Here is a 19,396-nt window from a genome sequence, read left to right as displayed (position 1 = left end):
CCCGAAACGTTCAGAGCCCTAAGTATTTGGCGGAGAACACTGAGGGCCACCACGGAGCCCCGACCGCACGCGTTACGCAAGCGCCCATTCCGGGAGGCGTGACAATGAGGTATGAAAGGCGAAGCTACAAACCTCGTGGCGACAACGCAGAATAACATCGTAACAGCCTCGGGGCAACGGCCTCGGGGCAGGGCTATCTTAAGACACAGGAAGTACAGGCCACACAAGACAGGAGGGATCGATTTAGTTTCAGACAAGTGAAAACGGCTTGCGGGGACATCCGCCCCATAGGATACCGCGCAGGCCCCGGAGGATGTAAAATGCCAGAAAAGCCACGCGCGAAGGGCGTGGGAAGCGGCCGGGCAAATCCAAACACGCGCCAGCCGCATAAACCAAGAAAGATCAGGTCCAACCTGGGGGAGTCGGAATGAGGAGTAAACCCCGCGGCGGAGCCGCGTGTGAGTCTGAGGCGTGTAGAAGTTCACCGCGGCCTCGCGTCTTCTGGAAGGCGGACGGCGTATCGGGATTCGCTGAGGCGTGTAGAAGTTCACTGCGCCTCCGGAGTCTTCAGGGCCGGCCCCGAAAGAACAGGAATCGACGGTAGGAGTTCTGAAACAGAACGGAAGAAAATGAGAAAGAAAAGGGAACGCTCTAAAATAAAATAAAATAAAATAAAAAATAAAATAAAATAAAATAATAAAATAAAATATAAAATAAAATAATAAAATAAAATAAAATAAAATATAAAATAAAATAAAATAAAATAAAATATAAAATAAAATAAAAATAAAATAAAATAAAATAAAAAGGGCTGCGAAAAGAGAGGAAAGATCCACCGCGCAGCCAGCTCGGCTCAAAATGAAGGGCTGAGCTAAACCCCGGTGGCCCCGAGGTCACGCTGAAGGAAACGGCTCTGAACTTGACCTTGAGAAAAGACGCGGTGCTGAACTTCACCCGCCTTTCGCCGCCACTGTCTCCCTCTCCACCTGCAGGTCTCGGCTTTAATTTCGCCTTCTCGGGGAGGCCACCACCGACCGCGGGGTCGGGGCGGGTGGTCCCGCTGCCGAGTCCAGTCCACTCTCATTATCGGGGCCTTCCGTTTTTGTGAACGCCGAGTTTATTTGTGTCCCCCGACATCAATCACCGCGCCACCTCCACGGTCAGAGGCGGACTGGCGCGTAGCTCGTTTCGGCTCGCCCAGGTCACAAGGGTCCTGCACGTTCATGCTTTTGGTCGGTGACCTCGCTGTTGAAATGGCCCTCGGCACAGTGCCGAGGTGCCCGTCTGGTGTCCCTAAGTGCAAGGGGGCCGCGACGTGCCTCACGGAGACAGAGTGTGTCGGACGAGACTCGTCCAGGCCCGGGTGACCGTGCAGGTGGCTGCGAATGAACCAAAGCATATACTGAATCCGGCGTCTTCAAACAGAAGCACACGTAAAACCGGGTTGTGTGCTGATGGGTCGATGAACACGTGACTCGAGGCCCTGGGGAGCCCGGCCCCGTACTCCCCACACGGGCGGCGGCCCAGTCTCTGCAGCGACTTCACAGGACGGGATCACCACTCAGCGGCGCTCGCTAAAGCAGGGAGTAAAGGCAGCCCCGAGGCCACATCCGCACTCGAGGTCCCAGGGCCCTGGACACAGGGTCCCGGCCCTGTCTCAGGCCGGGGAGCCCGTGTACTGGCCTGAGCGCCCAGCGTGCTGGGTCTGAGAACCGGTCACCCCCTTATCGAGCATATGGCACGTGGCTCCCTCTCTCTGGACGTCAGAAGCCTGGAAAAGGGCGGGAGTGGTTGCCGGCGTTGGCTGAGCATCTACCGTATGCCGAGCGCCGCATGCATCCGGGGGGGGGGGGTGAGTATCTGAAACTCCCTAGAGGCCTAATGCCTGGGATTTAACTTCCTCCTCCAGCCGGGCTTGGGGCAGCATGCCGTCAGCGTCCCAGGGTTTCCGATCACTGTCCTGACCACGTAGTCTCATCCTCACAGCCCAAAACGGCTGCTGCACCTCCAGCCTTCAACCTGAACTCCAGGAAGAAGAAAAGAGCCCCAGAGGAGACGGCAACTGCTGTATCAGAAAAGCAAAAGCCTGCCAGGAAAGCCCTAGCAGGCTTCCGCTTAGATCGCTTTGGCAAGGCGGGCCTGGGTCCTCAGGCAGCAGAGGTCAGGGGCGGCCGACGTGGATAAAGCCGCAGGTGCGTGCGAACCCTTTGTGAGGTTTGGAACCCCGGCCGCCGCCTGCCGAGACTGCTGCCTTCCCTCCCCTCTCCGGCAACACCCCCCCAACTTCCGACCTTTCTCACCCAGGTATCTGGAATCACACGTCGGCCGGGCTAAGCCTGGAAGGCGCATCTAATGTTTCTGAGTAAACCGGCGAGCTCCTGTGCCTTCCTGTGGCCGTGAGCGTGGGACAATGCGGCCTCCGCAGCCAAGCCGTGTTGCGTAAGGCCCGAGGATGGTTTTCCATCTCTCAGGAAGTGACCCCCTTCGATCACAATGAAAAGCCTATGTGCTTGCGGCCCCAGAATCTCTCAGGGTTTATTATTATTATTATATGGACACACACACACACACACACACACACACACACACACACACACACTGAGGTTTGTTTCAGGAGCAGGAGGCGGCCAGGAGGAGAAGCAGAGGAAGCCGGGGATTAAGATAGCCCCAGCGGGGGGCAGCCCACCTCTCCTGTGACATTTCATGCCAAGTAGACACCTGGGTTCTGGCACAGCCCTGGGCAGTGCTCCCTGAGAGTGGGTCAGCCCCAGGCCTGCCGAAGCCTGCGGCCCTCCTGGGGCTGGCGCTCAGAGAGGGTGGTCACGAGGTCACAGGGGCTGCGGGCATCTGGGTGCCCCTGCACCCCCAAAGCCAGCGGGAAGCATGGGAGGTATCGGGAGCAGGCCGGGAGAAGACAGGGCGGAACGGTGGCCCTGGGTCCTGGCCGCCTCGTCAGAGGACGTGCTGGGCAGACCGGCAGGTCTCTGCAGAGGGGTGGCAGAACCCGTGGGTGCCTTCCTGGCCCCACTGGGACCCGGTCCACTGGGCACCTCCCACACCGGGCAGAGCCGCTGACTCAGGCTCAGCGTCCATCCCTGTCCTCCGGCGGGTTTGACGGGAGCACCGCGTGTAAGGCCACGCACGGGCTGCTTACATCGTCACCAAGCAAGTCCGACCCTCTGCCCTCGCGGGAACCCTGCAACCCCGGCTCCTGGTGGGTGCATCTCGCCCCCTGCGAACTGCTCTGCGTGCCCTGCCGCACTGGTCTCCCCAAAACACGTGCCCACGACCCCCCACCCCCACCCCAACACACACACACACACACACACACACACACACACACACACACGGTCTCCAAACCCTTCCGGAATAATCCCGAGCGCCTTCCATCACACCGGGCCCTGGGAAGACCGCCGTGCGCACCCTCCCGCGGCCGCCTGCAGCATGGCCACCGCCGTTCTGCAGACTAGAAAACCGAGGCTCGACGAGGCTACGGAGCGCCTCCGGAAGACCCCACCAGTGAAGCCAGGACGGGAAGGCAGGTGCGGGTGACAGCTCTGAGCCCCTCTGTCCTCCCGGACCGCGGGATCGAGCCCACGCCTTTTCACCTGGACTTCGAGGTCCCCCCGCCATCCGGCCATGCTCAATCCCACCCCTCTGTACGGAGCCCACTTCCGCAGACCAGGCTGCCCCTGCGTCCTCCGACGCGCCCCCTTCGCTCATGCGGCACCCCCGTCCCCAGAATGCTGGCCCTGCCTCGTAGCCGGGCTCCAGGACGGCCCCCAACAACCCAGAATGATGGAGGCCAGAGCTGCTGGCCCCCCAGGTGGCACGCGGGGCTTTCGACGGGGGAGGGAGGGACCTCACGGCCTCGTCTCAGGCCTGTCCAGGAGGGACCGCGGCCCCGGGAGGGGGCCGAGCGGAAGGGCGCTGCGTTTCGAGCTGGAGAATCTGAGCGTCCACACCGTTCTCCCCAGGATGGCCGGGGCTCTGCAGGAGCGAGCTCAAGTCGGGGGGCGGGCCAGCCCACCCCGGTTCTGGCTGAAGGTTCTGGGGGTCAGGGAACTTGGTGCTTCACTCCCTGAACGTGCAGCTTGGGGTGCAAAGCTTCTGGACCGGCTGTGCAGAACACCCCACCTAGAGGCAGGAATGTCACCCTGAGTCCCTCAGCCACCGCCAGCCCAATGCCTGGGGGAGGAGAGGGCCCGTCTCTCCCAGAGTGGCCTCCCGCCCGGACTTCTGGTCCCGGCTGTGCCGCCCACAGGCAAGTCTGCCAGCCGTTCTGCGCCTCAGTGTCCCCTCTGCGAGGTGAGGATTAAAATCCTATCTACACCCTGGTCTCTCCAAGCTGCTCGATAGCAATGACGTTTGCAAAGTGCGGTCCTGTCCGGACCCCACTGCAGGGAAGTCTGGGGGACGTGGGGCGCCTGCCACTGAAGCCTGGGCCGCAGTGCCAAGACGCCGAGGTAGCCCGGCCCCGACTTTACGAGCTCCCCGGTGGCCAGGACACTGCTCGAGGCCTCGCCCAGCTCCTGCCGCAGCCCGGCATTCCGGACGGCCCTTTGTCCCCGCGGCTCGCTCGTCCAGGCCCTCGTCGCTGGCAGGTTTCGGAGCCTCACACAGGCCTGGGCTGGACACACGGCTACCCTGGAGGGACGGCCTCCTGGGCCTCTACTTAGGACCAGCGTGGAACTGAGCAGACGGTGAGGCCGAGAACCTCCAGGGACGGGCACCCCGAGCCGGACAGAAGGCCAGAGAAGGACGTCCGTTCAGACCTGCACTGGTGGAACCGGGGGGGGGGGGCAGGCTCTTCTCAGACTCGGATGCACGAGTCCCCAGGCCCGAATGCCCTCGCTCATGATGCTGCCGGCTTGCCTCGGGCGGGCTCTGAGTGCTGGGCCCAGGGCAGGGGGCCGGCGGTATGCAGGGCAACGAGGCCCTCGCCACCCTGAGCTCTGAAGCCATCACACAGCCAGGAGCCGAGAGTCCCGCCCCCCCCCCAGCCCTGCCCTCCCCCTCCCCCTGCTCAGATATCAAACGCATTTGCTCAGGAAGCCCCACGGCACTACCCGGCACAGCCCCAGACCAGGAGGGCAGTGCCTGGGAGAAGGGCACGTCTCGTCACCTTGAACTAAGATTTCCACGAGCCCTAGGGACTTTTGCTTCCAAGGGTTCCTTCTTCCATAAAATAACAATAACAATAATAATAATTCGTAGCTGCATCAGAATAAAAACAAATGAACGTCACACACTGCGCTCCTTTCCTGGGGCTGCCGTAACGGGTACCGCAGACCAGGAATGTGTCCCCTCTCAGCCTGGAGGCCGGAAGTCCACACTCAAGGCGTCACAGGCCCCGCTCCCTCCGGAGGCCCCTTCCTGCCCCTCCGAGGGGCCCCCGGCTTGCGGCCACAACCCTCCGACCTCTGCCTCTATCTTCACAGGAACTCGCCGGACGCACACCTTCCCGGGTCCTCTGTGACCTCCTCCTAACCACGGCCTCTGCGGAGACCGTTTCCAAACAGTGTCACGCTCTGAGGGCCCGGGCGGACAGGAAGTTGTGGGGACACTATTCGACATATCTTAAAACGCTTTCTTCAACGTGAAAGTTCCATGTTTTAATTCTGATTTTAAAAGTAATGAAAACATTTTCGTGAGCTTGGGCGCCACATGCACACCCCCCCGCCCCCGGAGACGTCACCCTAACGTCTGCCGCCCGTGACCCTGGCACGTTCACCTCGTGCACAGTAGGAGCCGGGCTGGCCCTCCGCGCCGGGCCGCCTGTCGCCAGCTGGCGAGGGCCAGGCCCGGCCGTGACTTCTGTCCTGGCTGGCTACCTCCCTCCCTCCCCCGGCTCCCCGCCCAGCGCTGGTGGGTGACAGTCCCCGCTGAAATCTGCCCCGTCCGTTCCACCGGCCGCCCCTGCCCGCGTCCAGGCTCCCGATGTGAATGCGGGGGTTAGATCGCCTTGACATCACTCCCATTTTTCCAATAGCAATTGAGTTACCAAGCGCATTGGCACCTGGGCCCCGTTCCACCGCGACTTGGCAGGGCCTGCAGGGGCGGCTGGCAGTGATGGATGCGGGGCCCCTCGGCACACCCCACCCCGCCCGTGCTCCCCGCTCCGCCCGGCCACCCGTGCCAGCCCGGCGACCGCACGAGGCCAGCCCCCGGCAGCTGCGAGGCCTGAGTGCCAAGACGCGGCGTCGGGAGCCGCGGGGTGGCTTCTGGCTTGGCCGCCGAGGCCGCGTGCCGGACCTCTCTGCCCACGGGGGCTGGGCCACAGGAGAGCCCGGACCGGGCGCTATGGCGCGGCATCCCAGCCCCCGGGCCTCACCCTCCCTCGGCCCCGCCCCCCCATCTCCCCACCCTCCCACCCCCCCACCCCCACCCCCCCCAGACAGAACAAAATCACTTAGAAAATGAAAAGTAAGGAGTGACACCGGGCCTCCGAGAGCCAGGAGGAATTTGGCCGTCAGAAGGTCCCACCTTGCTCCTCGCACAGTTGGAGAAGCTGAGTCTGCAGAGCCAGGAAGGAGCTGGGACTTGGGGCGTCAGAGGAGACGCAGGCCCAGGGGCCCTCGGGAGGCCGAGAGCCGGCCAGGCTGGGGGCGAGTCCCGCCGCATCCACTCACTCAGTCTGCGGCCCTGGGCGGCTCGCTCAGGGTCCCACAAAGCGAGCGCAGCGTAGCACCTGCTCCCCAGGGCCCGTCAGGGTGACAATCTGGGAGCAGCAGGAGCCAGCCCCATGCCTGGGCAGAGTCACGCCGGGGACGCAGACCCTGGAACAGTGGGGTCCCCGAGGACGGTTAGGCGACCCCATGGCAGGAAAACAAAGCAGGGCCGTGCTGGGCAGCTCTGCCCAGCGAGCCCAGCACCACGTGGGGCTCGCACAGGCCACTGCCAAGCACCACGGCCATGAGAGCCATGCGGCGCGGCCGGCCTCCCACGGGAGACCTCAGCTCCGAGTCCGTCGGCAGCGGCGCTGGTGGAAGATGGAGGGACTGAGGAACTTGGGGCCCTCTGGACCCCGGGGGACGCAGACCCTGACTCAGGCACGTGGCCTTCTCGACACGCCTCAGGGGGCCGGCTGGGCTCCAAAGGGCGAATCCCTCCCCTGCCCGCCTCCCACGAAGCCTGGAGACCCCATCTTAGCACCTTTCGAGTGGTCCCGAAATTCTATCCGCCGACAGATGCGCGTCTCCGGCGAGCCGGGGGCCACCGAGGCCAGAGCGAAGGGCACCTGGACAGGTGAGGAGAGAAGGACCCGGGGTGTGGCTGGCGAGATAAAATTTATTTCACTTCAATTAATTTAAATTTAAAAACTGGGTCGATGTGAAATGCTTTCCTGTTGAACACGCTTGGTCGTTTAATGTTGAGCACTTAGCGTCGAACTTGAGGTGTCTTTTCGGTTAAAAGCGGAGCCAGATTTGGGAGAATTGAGTACACACGAAAGAATGTAAGGTATCTTGTTAATAGTTTCGATGTCGATGATATGCTGAAACACTGTTTCGGATAGGCTGGGTTAAATAAATTGCCCTTGAAATGCCCTTCGTCCGTTTCTCCCTCCTTCCTTAACGCGGCCACTAGACATTTGAAGTCACCTACGTGGACGGTGTGCATCGATTCCTCTTGAGCAGAGGAATCCAGAGAGACGGGAAGGGACGCTTCGGGCCCCCGGGGTGCAGGTGACAGGGGCCCCCAGCCTGCTGGGCACAACGGCCCTTCCAGCTTTGGCGTCGTCCCTCTCGACGCCAGAAAAGACACTCATTTCAGACAGCAGCAGAACCCGCCCAGCACCACGCTCAGCGCCGAGCGCACCGCTGGCTCTCCCGAGCACCCCCAGCACCCCGAGGTGTCCCTCTCAGGGCCCAGGGGGATTGAGTAACTTGCCCGGGTCTACACAGCAAGCGGCCGGGGCTTCTCGTCCAACCTCACACTGCACGTGGAAGGCTCGCAGAAGCTGGACCACAAAGCCGGGATTCAAATCCACGCCCGGGCCCCACCGTGACCTTGGACTAGATTGGGGTGCGGAAGGTCAACGTGGGGAGCCACCTCGAAGATTGCGGGGACCTCTGGGGGTTTCCTGCTAGAGGCAGTTCAGGAGTCCCAGCTCTGTGGCCCTCCCCCCACAAACCATGCAGGGGGGGGCCCCTCCTCTGCTTGCCCAGAGGGGGCCACCGAGCCGGCGGGAGCGGACCAGGGCGGGGACCCCCGTGTCCTGGTCCCCACGCCCCGCCCCACCGTGCTGTGGGGTAGGGGGGAGGAGAGCTGTCAGGGGACGGCCGGAGACGTGCCCGGCAGCGCTCCTGAGGCCGCAGACACGGGGGCCTGCTGTCACCACGGAGAGTGACGGATGTCTCGCAGGGACCCAGACGCCTCCTGCGCGGCTGCAGTGCACGGCCCTGTCACCCGCCGGCCTGCAGAGCCGGAGCCGCGGCCAGGAATGTCAGCAGGACACATAGCAGAGCGGTGAGTCAGCGCGGGCGAGGGCGGGCGGCTCCGCGGGGCTGCGGGCGGCGGGCGGGCACGAGGTCGAACCCTCCATGCAGAACGGGGAAACAGCCTCGGGGCGCCGTGCTCCGAGGTCCGGCCGTGAGCGGGGCGCCGAGGACGCGCACAGGCCGGGAGGGGACGGCGCTCGCCCAAGGTCACTCAGGGACTCCGGGGGGACGCGGGGCTCCCCGCGCGGGGCTCTCTGGGCCCGGAAGCAGGAAGCACCACCCTGCACGGCATCCGCCTATGGAAACTGAGCTTTGTAGGTTCAGCGGCACTGACGGACCCAGGAGGGCAGGCTGCTCGGACCAAGGTCACTGCACGCCAGACTGGGGTCAGACCAGCCTGGTCCCAGGCCTGGCCTGGCTCTGTCCCAAAGCGGCTGTGTGGCCTGGGCAGCCACGTGCAGGGCTGAGCCTCAGTTTCCCCATCTGGAGAATGGGACAAGATCCCACCTCCCTAAGCACATGTCCGGGTCAAATAAGGATTAAAGCACCCATCATGTGCCCGGCACCGAGTAGGGGGTCTGCCTGAGTTATCTGACTTGAGAGCCATGCTGTGGGGTGGTCGAGAGATGTCAGCTCGCCTGAGGTCGCCCCCTTCAGAGCTGACGCAGCCACGGCCAGCAGGCCAGACCCGTGCAGCTTGTGGACGCACCCGGCCACCTGCCTGCCCGCGAGCCCCTCGCCGCCGGAGCGGGGTGTGGGAGAGGGAGCGGCAGGCGGACGGGCCTCGCCTGGGGGCTCTGTGGGGCTGGGGACGGGAGCCAGGGACCCACCTTCCAGACTGAAGGCAGGCGCCAAGGCGGAGTCACAGACACAGGGGTTCAAGTCCCACCTGCAGCCCTCGCTGGGCCCGTCACCTCTCCGAGCCTCAGGAAAGTGGGGAACGAAGTCCGCTTCCTGCGGGAGCAGATGTCCACCTGGCGCACACCAGGCTCTCGAAAGTGACCACTGTTATCGTGGTCACCACAACCACAGTGCGACACACCCCGAGGGTGGCTAGAACTTAAAGAGCTTTCTCATGCGGGCGACACACACGCACAGACACATGCACACATGCATGTGTGTGCACACGTGTGAACACGCGTGTGCACACGTGTGTGCCGCACGCCCGACCACACCTGTGTGTCAGGGGCTCAGGGACTCTCCGGTGAGCCAATGAGGGAAGGGAGAACAAAGCGCCCCACGCGATCCGAGAAGCCCCCCGTGGCGCCCGGCGGCCCCTGCTGCGACCCTGAGCGTGGAGACGCGGTGGGGCCAGTCTTCCCTACGTCCTGCCCCTCGTGCCCGAACCCCAGGCGCCCCCGCCGACGGCCCGCCCCATGAAACCTGTGGTCAGCCCCTCCGGGCCCCGAGAAGCCCCCAGCTGCGTCCTTCCTCCGCGTGGGCTCACCCCGACACCGCCCGGGGCTGCCGAGAGCCGGCCCGGGGCCTCGGGTTCTAGGAGACCGGTCCTTTGTCACCTGCAACGGTGGGGACGAAATTTCCACGTGTCGGTTTCCTGTCACGCAAAAGGAGTCCAGGGACAGGCCGTCCGAGGGCCCGAGAATCCAGCGCTGCGGCAGAGATGGGCGCGGACGACTGTGAGTGGACGGCTGCTCGTCCCCAAAGACACGGGCCCGCATGTCACCGGCCCGACGCGTCACCAGCCCGACGCCAGCTGGCCCGGGGGACGAGGCGCTCAGAGAACCCCCTGGGGTCCCGGCAGTGGCTCCGTGTGGCGAGAAAGGCCCACCGCCACCCGCCAGCCAGTCCCTTGGCCGAAGCAAGGCCGTGGCCGGAGGCTGCACTCTGGGCCAGTGTGTGCCGGGCGCCTCGGGCCCAGCGGGAGCCCAGCCCCGAGCCAGGGCCCCGGTGTGTCCCCTTCTGCACCTCGGTTTGCCTGACTGTGAAGTGGACTGGTCAGGCCAGACCCAGGATCCTGGGCAGGGCTGGCGGGAGAGGGGTGCCCAGCGCGCCCCAAGGCCACATGCTCCTGCTCCCCAGCAGGCACTGCCAAGTCCTCTTTTTAAAAAAAAAAAAAAAAAAGAAATGGAAATCCAGGCTAATTTGTGAAATGTCCAGTAGTGGGTCAGACAGTGACCCCCCCCCCAAAAAAAGATACATATCCAAGTCCTGACCCCCAGAACCTGTGCATACGCCTGACTAGGAAAAAGAGCTCTTGGCGAATGTGATGAAGTTAGGGGCCTTGAGGTGAGACCATCCGAGGGCTCTGAACCCGACGGCGGGTGTCCCCGCGAGGACTTGGAGCGGAGGCACATGACGGCGGAGGCAGATGGAGGCACGAGGCCACGCGCCGCGGACGCCCTCCGCCCGCGGGAGCTGGACGAGGCGGGAGGGGCCCGCGCCCCCCACCGGCCCCCGCCGGGACCCCCTCTCCGACTTCCGCCTCGGGACTGGGGGAGGCACCGCATCTGCTGCCTGAAGCCTCCGGCCTGCGACTTGCCACCGCAGCCCCAGGACACGCATGCAGCTCGGCCCTCACGTTGTTACTCAAGGGACCACGCAGTGCAGGCCGCCCCCCGGTCCAGGAAGCCGGACTCCAGGCCGCAGCCCTGCGGTGGGCCCGCTGCGCGATGACAGGGAGGCCACCGTGCTCCCGAAGCCTCGGGCCGCTCCTCCGGCACGCGGGCACGGTGACGGCCTCTCCTCCATGGGGCAGCTGCGGGGCCACCAGGCACGGCCTGGCTTTGGGCACCGTGAAGCGCCTCTCCCAAGACGGACTCGCGGCCCTCCGGGAGCGAGCCGCGGGTTCCTCATCCGCGCTGCCTCCCCAGCTCCCTCGGCCAGAAGTGACGGGGTGTGGGCGCGGAGGCAGCCCAGGCTTGGCAGACGCGGGCGCTCTGAGAGCAGCCGCCATCAGCGGCCGAGGTGCCAAGCTGGTGAAAGGCCACCCTCCCTGCCCCTGGCACCGCTGCCCGCTGCAAGCGCCCGGCCCGGGTCGGTGCCAGCAGCTCCCAGGGCCGTCATGTGCCCAGGCTGCTGGCGGCCAGCCGGTCAGGGGGCCTGCCCGCCCTGCCCCCTTGGCACACCTCGGATCCTGAGGAATGTGCGTGCGTGTGTGTGTGCGCGCGCGCTTGATTCCTTCAAGGGGAAAAGCCTCTCCCTCTGCAGAATTCCTTACCAGCCCCTGCGGCTGGCCGCCAGGTGGGGTCTGGGTGGGGGCGTCCACAGGGACCCCCGCCCTCGGGCTGCCCTCCAGCGTGTCCCCTCATTTGGGGAGGAATTGTGGGCCGAGAGGGCAGGCTGGGGAGTCAGCCCCACCCGGCTTCAGGTCCCACCCTAAGAGTTTAAATCCTAGAAGCCGCCCGGGGACTTTGCAAGTCCCCCACCTCCCCGCTTGCTCTGCGACACTCAGGCTGCTCACCCGCAACGTGGGGACGCCCCGCAGGGCTGTGCAGAGGCGCCCGCGCGGGAGCCCATGTCCTTCCTCACCCACCCAGGGCAGCCTTCGGGGTCGCACTTGGCTGGGGCGACACACATCCCCTGGGACTGTGGGGCAGTCTGGGATGTTTGTCAGGGTGCAGTCAAATAAGACACCGCACTCGGGGCGGCCTCCCCGCATGAATGCCGACGGTCAGAACGCCGGCCGCACGCCCCCGGCCCCGAATCACGGCCGCTGCCAACGCTCCACAGCCCGGTCTGCCGAAACGGGGCTGGCCGCAGCCTCCGCCAGCGTCACCCGGAGGTGAGCCTTGCTGCGGCCAGGCTTTGCACGAAGAGGCCCACGAAGACGGGTCCCCACGGAGAGAGATCTGTTTAGGGCCCTTGCGATGCGAGTCTTTCGTTGCTGGAGTTTTCGTCCGCTACCGAAGCCCGGCGGGCGTGGAAGGACATTACGTGTGGGCTGCTCGACGGGGGCCGTGCGTCCAGGCCGGCCATTCTGGAGGAGCTGGAGGTCGCGATTGCACTATGGCCACTAAGTGGCCGAGGAGCAGCGGCCGAGGGACTGCCCGGCCCAAGTCCCCCCTGGGAGGCCCCGCTGGTCAGCGAGGGAGCCCCCCAAGGGCAGGGGGCAGCCCCCACAGGGAGAACAGGGACAAGGCCCAGAGGGGCCAGTTCTGGCCCCCAGCCACCCAGCAGAGCCGAACAGGACCCCGGCGCCTGCCCCGCCCTGTGTGCGGGCTGAGGAGGTGCGCGACAGCATCTTCCCGTGACGCCCCCTCCTGGGTGCCAGGCTGGTCTTTTTATGCCAGGTCACCACTCCCCCCTCCTCTGGGGCCCTGGCCACCAGTTCAAAGCCCGCGCCTGGAGGACGCACGATGAGGGTGTCTCTGGGCACAGATGCTGTGCCATGTCCTGTTTCCCCGTGGTGACAAAGCCGGGCACAGAGAGGCCAGGTGACTTGTTACACAGCTGCTGGTGGGGGCCTGAGCCAGGTGTGGCTGCTCCCGAGGCCTCGCCCTGGGCCGCCCAGGCCCCCCGCCCCAGCCTGCGCACCCCGGGCTCCCCACACTACTGCCTTCGGAGCCGTGGGCCCCCCGCACCAGGGGAGCCCGAGGACAGGTCTCCGCATGTCCTCCTTCCCACCCCACGCCTGCACTCGCTCAGAGGGGACGCTGGTCTGAAAGGCACAGAAGTGGGGGGGGGCACCCAGGAGCCCCGTCCGCGGGAAGACGAGGGCCCCGGAGGGCGGACAGAGCGGTGAACGCAGCGCTGCGGGGGAGGGGCCCCCGCGGGGCGCGGGGCCAGGGCGGGACTCCCCAGGGAGAGGCAGGTGCACGGTGGGCACGGTGTGGACAGCGATGCCCTCGGAGCCGCCCTGGACTGGCACTGGGAAGGGGAGGCCGGCCGCACAGGACGTTTCAGCATCGAACCCGGGCCGGGCGGGGCTTTTCCCCTGGTCTTTCACCCTGAGGATCCACAGAAAGGTCTAAGTTCGAAGCGAGTGATGACATTTGCCATTCGAAAGTGTCCCCGGGAGGCCACGATGCCCCTACGAGGAGAAGAGCCGGAGAGGGGAGGGCAGGCGGATCGGGGAGCCGGGCGGGCGCCCTGGGACGGAGCCGCACGGGACCTCAGGAGGCAGGTGGCGGGACAGCCGGGGTGAGCAGGGGTGGACCGGGGAGCTCGCGCTTGTTTTAATATCTTGCAAATTGCCTTTGGATTCTGCAAGGAAAGGATATTTCTGGGAGCTCGGCAGAAAATTCGGTAAATGCAAAAAACTGAGCATTTACTTAAGAGTGTGGCCGCCAAGGCTGGTGTTCACCACGCCCCCCCAACCCAAAGCTGCCCGTGGTCAGGAAGCTTCTGTAGAAAGAGCATGTTCTGGCCTACGAAGACCACGCGGCAGCGTCTGGCCCAGGCCTGGAGCCATGGAGAGGGTGCCAGGCCCGAGGCTGTCCAGGATGCAGCGTGCACCGGTGGGGGTGACCAGGACCAGCGCGTGGACGCCCAGAGCTTTGGGAAGACAGAGGGGGTGGACGGGACGGGGCTGCGGGACCGACGAGAAGGGTAATTGAGCATTTGCGCCAGTGCCCCGGGGGGCGGGGAGGCCCGGCGGCCGGGCCCCTGGCATCAGGGGAATTTGCACCGCCTGCCACAGGAGGCAGACGGCCCGGCCATGGCCCAATGGGCAGGCAGACTCAGCACGCGGGCCGGGCCATTCGGGCCAGAATTGGGAAGGCCACACGTAGCCGGCGGTTAATGATCAACGGCACCACCCCCGTCCCACAGACCCGGAGCTAACGGGGCTGTGAAGTGTGTGAGGTATCTGCCCCGGACCGGACCAGACGTGACCACTAGCGAGGGGCCGTTTCTCACGTCCCCTTTCGATCACCTCGTCCCGTGGGCAGCTGGCCCCATGGGAAAATCGTCCCTGGGCCGTTGATCTGGGAGAGAGGCCCGCGCCCTCGGCTCACACCTGCCCTCGCCACCGCCGAGGGGACCCGTTTGCTCTCGCCTTGCGTGTGTGTGGAGGACGCCTGGCGTGGGTGAAACGGAGCGTGGGGGAGGAAGGCGGCAGGGGCCGCGGATGGGACATTCTCCTCGCGCCCGGGGCCGCCCTGGCCGGACACCGGGGCAGGGCTTTCTGCAGGAGCTGCTGACTTTTGCCAATTTATATGCTAATTCCAGAAATGATTCTTCCTACATTAAATAAAAGCTGGGGAATGTTCCAAAGGTCCGAACAGACTGTACCATCAGCAGACGGGGGGCTGTGCTCGCGCCCGCAGGGGTTTCGCGCCTGTGACCCCGTTTTCAGCACACACACCGCCTGGTTTTAGGCCCACGTGCTCTTCAGCTGACTTGGCCAAAATAAAACTGCTTCGGCATCTAAAGCCTCCAAGTGCCCATCTTGACCTTGAGGTCCCCTTTCAAGTAACCTTTGGAGGAAGCAAAGATTGCAAAACAACATGGGAATGGTCCGCGCCGAGCCGGGGACCCCAGAGCGGCCCGATGACTCGGACCACGTCAGCGACGTGGGGTCGCCCTCCCGGTCCCGGCCCGGGGCCCCCGGCCTCCTGGGCAGCTCCCTCACATCCCCCGCCCGCCCCCAAACACGCGCGCACACGCACACACACGCACACACACGCATGCGCATGCACAGGGACACACAGACGCACACGCACACACACATGTGCACGCACAGACATCCATGCACATACACACACAGAGACAGAGACACACACGCGCACACGCACACACGCGCACGCACATGCACACATACACACGTCCACACACGCATACGCATGCACAGGGACACACAGACGCACGCGCACACGCACAGACACACATGCACACACATACACGCAGAGACACACACACGCACACACACACACGCATACGCATGCACAGGGACACACAGATGCACACGCACAGACACACATGCACGCACATGCACGCACATGCACACACACGCACACACACGCATGCGCATGCACAGGGACACACAGACACACACGCACGCACACACATGTACACGCACACAGAGACACACATGCACGCACATACACGCACAGACGTTTCCTTTCTCTTCCTGCCGCACCAAGCCCTTTCTGCTTCAGAGACTCCGCACAGTCTGGCCCCCGCCCCCGCCAGAACTGCTCCTCTCCACACTCTTGACCAGGTGACCCCGACCAGGTGACCCCAACCCGGCTCAGCTCGGAGAAGCCCGCCCTGACCACCGGAGAGGCGAAGCCCTCGGGACCCAGCCCGCCGGCCCCGCGCCTTCCTCCCGGGGCTCCTCTCACAACTCTGCGTGGATTGTTATTTGTAGAACGATTTCTCCGCTGTCTGCAGTTGCCATTCAACGTGGGAACAGGGCCCAGGGCCCCAGGGTCTGGAAGAATGCTTGCCATGGGTAGCAAGGGGCAGGGAGGGAGGGAGGGAGGGTGGGTGGGTGGATGTGTGGGTGGGTGGGCGGGTGGATGGACAGAAGGACGGAGGACAGATGTTTGAATGGAGAGAGGGAGGGGCAGAGGGAAGGATGGGCGTTTGGGTGGATGGGTGGATAACAGCGGTCGCCCACGAAGACCACCGTCTGGGTAGAATCATTCGCACTTCCTGCCTTTTCCTTCCTCGGGCTGAGCAAGTGTCTCCACTGAGCGGCCCCCTTAGGCTGTGTCCTCCCTGAGGGCAGAAGCTCCCGCCAGGGCACCCGCCTGTCCACACGCTTTGCATGGCTGGGCATCGCTCACGCATTTCCTCCTAGAAGGCCTGCACCTCGGTTTCCCACGCCCAAACCCCACCTCCCGCTCTGAGCCCTCTTGCTCAGGGACCCTCCCCTCCTCGTCTAGGACAATCGGGCCCTTAACTGTGTCACATCTGCAAAGACCCTCTGCTCCGAGCATGGTCACGTTCCCCGGTTCCAGGAGCGGGCACACAGACATTCTGGAGCCACTGCAAGCATCCTGGGCAAGGCCCTGATGGGGAAGGGGACGAGTGAGACCCTCCCACAGCACTGGAGCGCGTGGGCCAGCTCACCAGCCTCACAGGTCCGAATCAGGCGGCAGGGTGGGGGGAGACGCCGAGGTGCCCAGAGCAGCTCACAGTAGAGTCTGCACCTGGCCCCCCGGTGAGGTGGCCAGCAAAGCCCGCTGCTCAGCTAACCTGGGGGCATAAACGCCCGACGGCAGGGCCGTCCGTGGGGTCCCCAGCACGGAGACACTCCCCGAATGAGCTCCCTGTCCCCCCGACCCTGGCTGGCGGCCCCCAGCAGAAGGGGTTCTGACCAAAGGTCCCTGTAGGCACGTCCCACTGGCAAGTTCTCCAGCTCCAAGGACTTTGGGAGGCTGACCCCTGGGCACGCGCTCACCGGCCACCTCACGCACCTGGGCGTGAGCTCACTGAGCAGGCAGCGCATTCCCTGGGCGGCAGGCCAATCCCTGCCCCCACATGCCCACCCAGGCACACACACGCACAAACACACACAGAGACACACATGTGCGCGCGCACACCCCCACACACAGACACACGTGCACACAAACACACAAGCACACAGGCCTGGTCCTGATCGCACATGGACACACCCCATCACACACACACACACACACACACACACACAGACGCGCACACACAGGCCCAGCCACACAGGGTCACACCCCCACACACACACGCGCACATGCCAGGTCCCCTTCCTCCCTCGGACGTGCCCTCCGCACTCCTCCACGCTCAGGATGCTCTCTCCCACCCGGAGGCTACGGCCCCTGGACACCCCGACGCCGCCACTTCTGTCCACCTGCCTTCCCGGGGCCGGGCCCCTACAAGTCCAGGCAGCCTGACCACCGCTGGACCGGCCCGGGAGTGGCAGCCTCGGTGTGGCCCGGAGCGGGCAGGCCACGAGAGGGAGGCCGGCCTGCGGGGAGCAGGAGGCTCGGTCGGCCTCAGGCAGGCGTCTAGCCGCATCTTCCCACCGAGGCCTCCCAGGCGCGGGGCCTGGGGGCAGGGCCAGTCGGCCTCCGGGGCCCGGGCGAAGTGGCTTTCTTTGTGAATCTGGATGAACTGGAAGCGAGAAGGTCCTCCGGGCGTAGCGGCCAGGAAAACTGGAAGAGCTTCAAAGGGCTGGGGCCAGGGCCGGGCCCAGCCCCGTCACGCACGCCACCCGCTGCCCGCCTCCCAGACCCCGCACGCGGGAGGGGGCCTCGGACCACCGGCCCCCGGGCGGCGGGAAGCTCCCCAACAAAGCCAGGCCTCCTTCTATGTCAGATATTAATCAAACGTATCCTGATAACGATCAGTGGAGGCAACTTGGCCGCGCGGCCTGGCAGGCCTCCAGGCCCACCTCCAGCTACAGGAAAGACTAGGATGGCAAGAGTGACCCTTGGCAAGGGACAGCACATTGTCCTCCAGCTGTGGGAAAGTGCTCGATGTGCAGACATTTCCTTAAAATGAGCTTACAAGGAAACGCTCGTGATGGCCTTATTAAAGACCATCGGCCGAACGGGACAGAAGTTACCTCAGGCCACGTCCGCTTCCCAAGCTCTGGGGCCAGCTCCATGGCCCATCTTGGGGGCGGCGGGGACCCCGCAGCAGCTCAGTGCGGGCTCGGTGTGGGCTCACCATGAGCACGCACCTCCCATTGGGTGGGGGTGGAAGCCCACGCCCCTCCAGAAAGCTCAGAGGGCCCCGGCTGGCAGAGCCGGGCAGCAGGCCTCGGGCGGCGGGGGCCTCCGGAGCCACCACGCAGGAATGCTGGGGCCTGGCTCCCTCTCTGAACCTGCCATATGGCCCTGCGTCCCGGGACCCAGGCTGGGAGCCAAGCAGGGGCTTGGGGCCCGGGCCACAGCCCTCCAGGCCCCTGCATCAAGCCATTTGTCAAAGGCTTTTCTTGCGAGGGGCTGCCCCTGGCGAAGCCAGCTGGGGCTGGGGCCAGGCCGACGTCTGGGGGCTCCTGGCAGAAGCGCCAGCCATCCCGAGATCAAAAGTCCTCCCTTAGTTGTCCTGCTTCTCCGTGCGAGGTGAGCCAGCCGCGGGGGCGGCCCTCCCAAGACGACAGCGTAGGGGCAGGGGCCTGACCACAGGTGTGCCCGATGACCCGTGAGGCCCACGTCACGGAAAACCCACGGCGGGGCCTGCGACGGGCACTCCCCCAGGACACCGCTGTTTGCTCCGGGACCACTAGCCGTTCGACAGAGGCCGGAGCGAGGGGACGGGGGAGGGGCCTGCCGGCCGACATGGCGTCGGCGTTGAGAAGGGACACGGTCGGGCTGGGCACGAGTCGGTCCCGTGACGCCGACGGTCACCCGCCCTCCACGGAAGCCCCTTTCTGGCATGAGGAGGGCTGAGTGCACGCGGACACGCTCTCTCCACGGTGTGGCACGGGCGTTAGGGACCTGTCACGCCGCCCACGTCTGCCTTCTCGCTGCGGACAAGTCCGGCGGCGGCGCCGCGGGTGTGGACGCTGCACTGCCCAGGGCCCGAGCAGCCGCCACCTGAGGGAGACTCTGGGATGCCACCAGGGCTGGAAGCCCCGCGTTTCCTCCTTCGACTTCATCCCTCTGCCTGTCTGTGACCAATGTCATCTCCACATGTGGCTGACAGCGAGTCACCTGGGTCTGTCTTGACGGCACTGACCACTATTAATGCCAAGGAAACCTATGTTGGAACCAAAGCCCCCGGGGGGACTCACAGGGGAGGGGCCGGCCCGGCCAGCCTCTCTTTGACCATCTCCACGGGGCCGGGACCCAGAGCCGCACTCGCCGCGAGGCCGACCTGTGCCGAGGGCCAGCTCGTGTCTCATCCGTGCTCAGTGCGGCTGCCGGTGCCCCACCCTGCGGCTGAGGCGACCAAGGCGCAGAGTGTCCTGGCCTCACACTAACGTCCTTCTCTGTCACCAACACGCGCTCCAGGGAATCGGCCCCCGACGTCAGGGCATGGAGGGAACAGCTGACCCGTGCCGCAGCCGCGGGCACCGAGCGGCTCCGACCGCTCGCCCGAGGACACTCGGCGACCAGGCGGTAAGG

The 19,396-nt window shown here is 65.0% G+C and overlaps 1 protein-coding gene across 2 annotated transcripts; it reads right to left on the bottom strand.

Moving 5' to 3' along the window:
• Positions 1-6,418: 6,418 nt before the first annotated feature.
• Positions 6,419-14,966, bottom strand: LOC118602943 (translation initiation factor IF-2-like). 2 transcript variants are annotated; one of them, XM_036221490.1, is made up of 2 exons: positions 7,156-14,966; positions 6,419-6,982 (listed from the first exon to the last, which is right to left on the bottom strand). In XM_036221490.1, the coding sequence occupies exon 1, from the start codon at positions 10,907-10,909 to the stop codon at positions 9,632-9,634; it is 1,278 nt and encodes a 425-aa protein (XP_036077383.1). In that variant the 5' UTR covers positions 10,910-14,966; the 3' UTR covers positions 6,419-6,982; positions 7,156-9,631. The 2 variants fall into 2 exon arrangements, with proteins under 2 accessions (XP_036077383.1, XP_036077384.1); XM_036221491.1 differs by having other exon boundaries at positions 6,419-6,779.
• Between the last annotated feature and the right edge of the window lie 4,430 nt (positions 14,967-19,396).

The sequence above is a fragment of the Rousettus aegyptiacus genome, unplaced genomic scaffold (assembly GCF_014176215.1).
Source record: "Rousettus aegyptiacus isolate mRouAeg1 unplaced genomic scaffold, mRouAeg1.p scaffold_m13_p_5, whole genome shotgun sequence".
In the NCBI taxonomy this organism is placed as follows: domain Eukaryota; kingdom Metazoa; phylum Chordata; class Mammalia; order Chiroptera; family Pteropodidae; genus Rousettus; species Rousettus aegyptiacus.
Note: the sequence above shows the minus strand (reverse complement) of the source record. Positions and strands in the feature narration are given on the sequence as shown.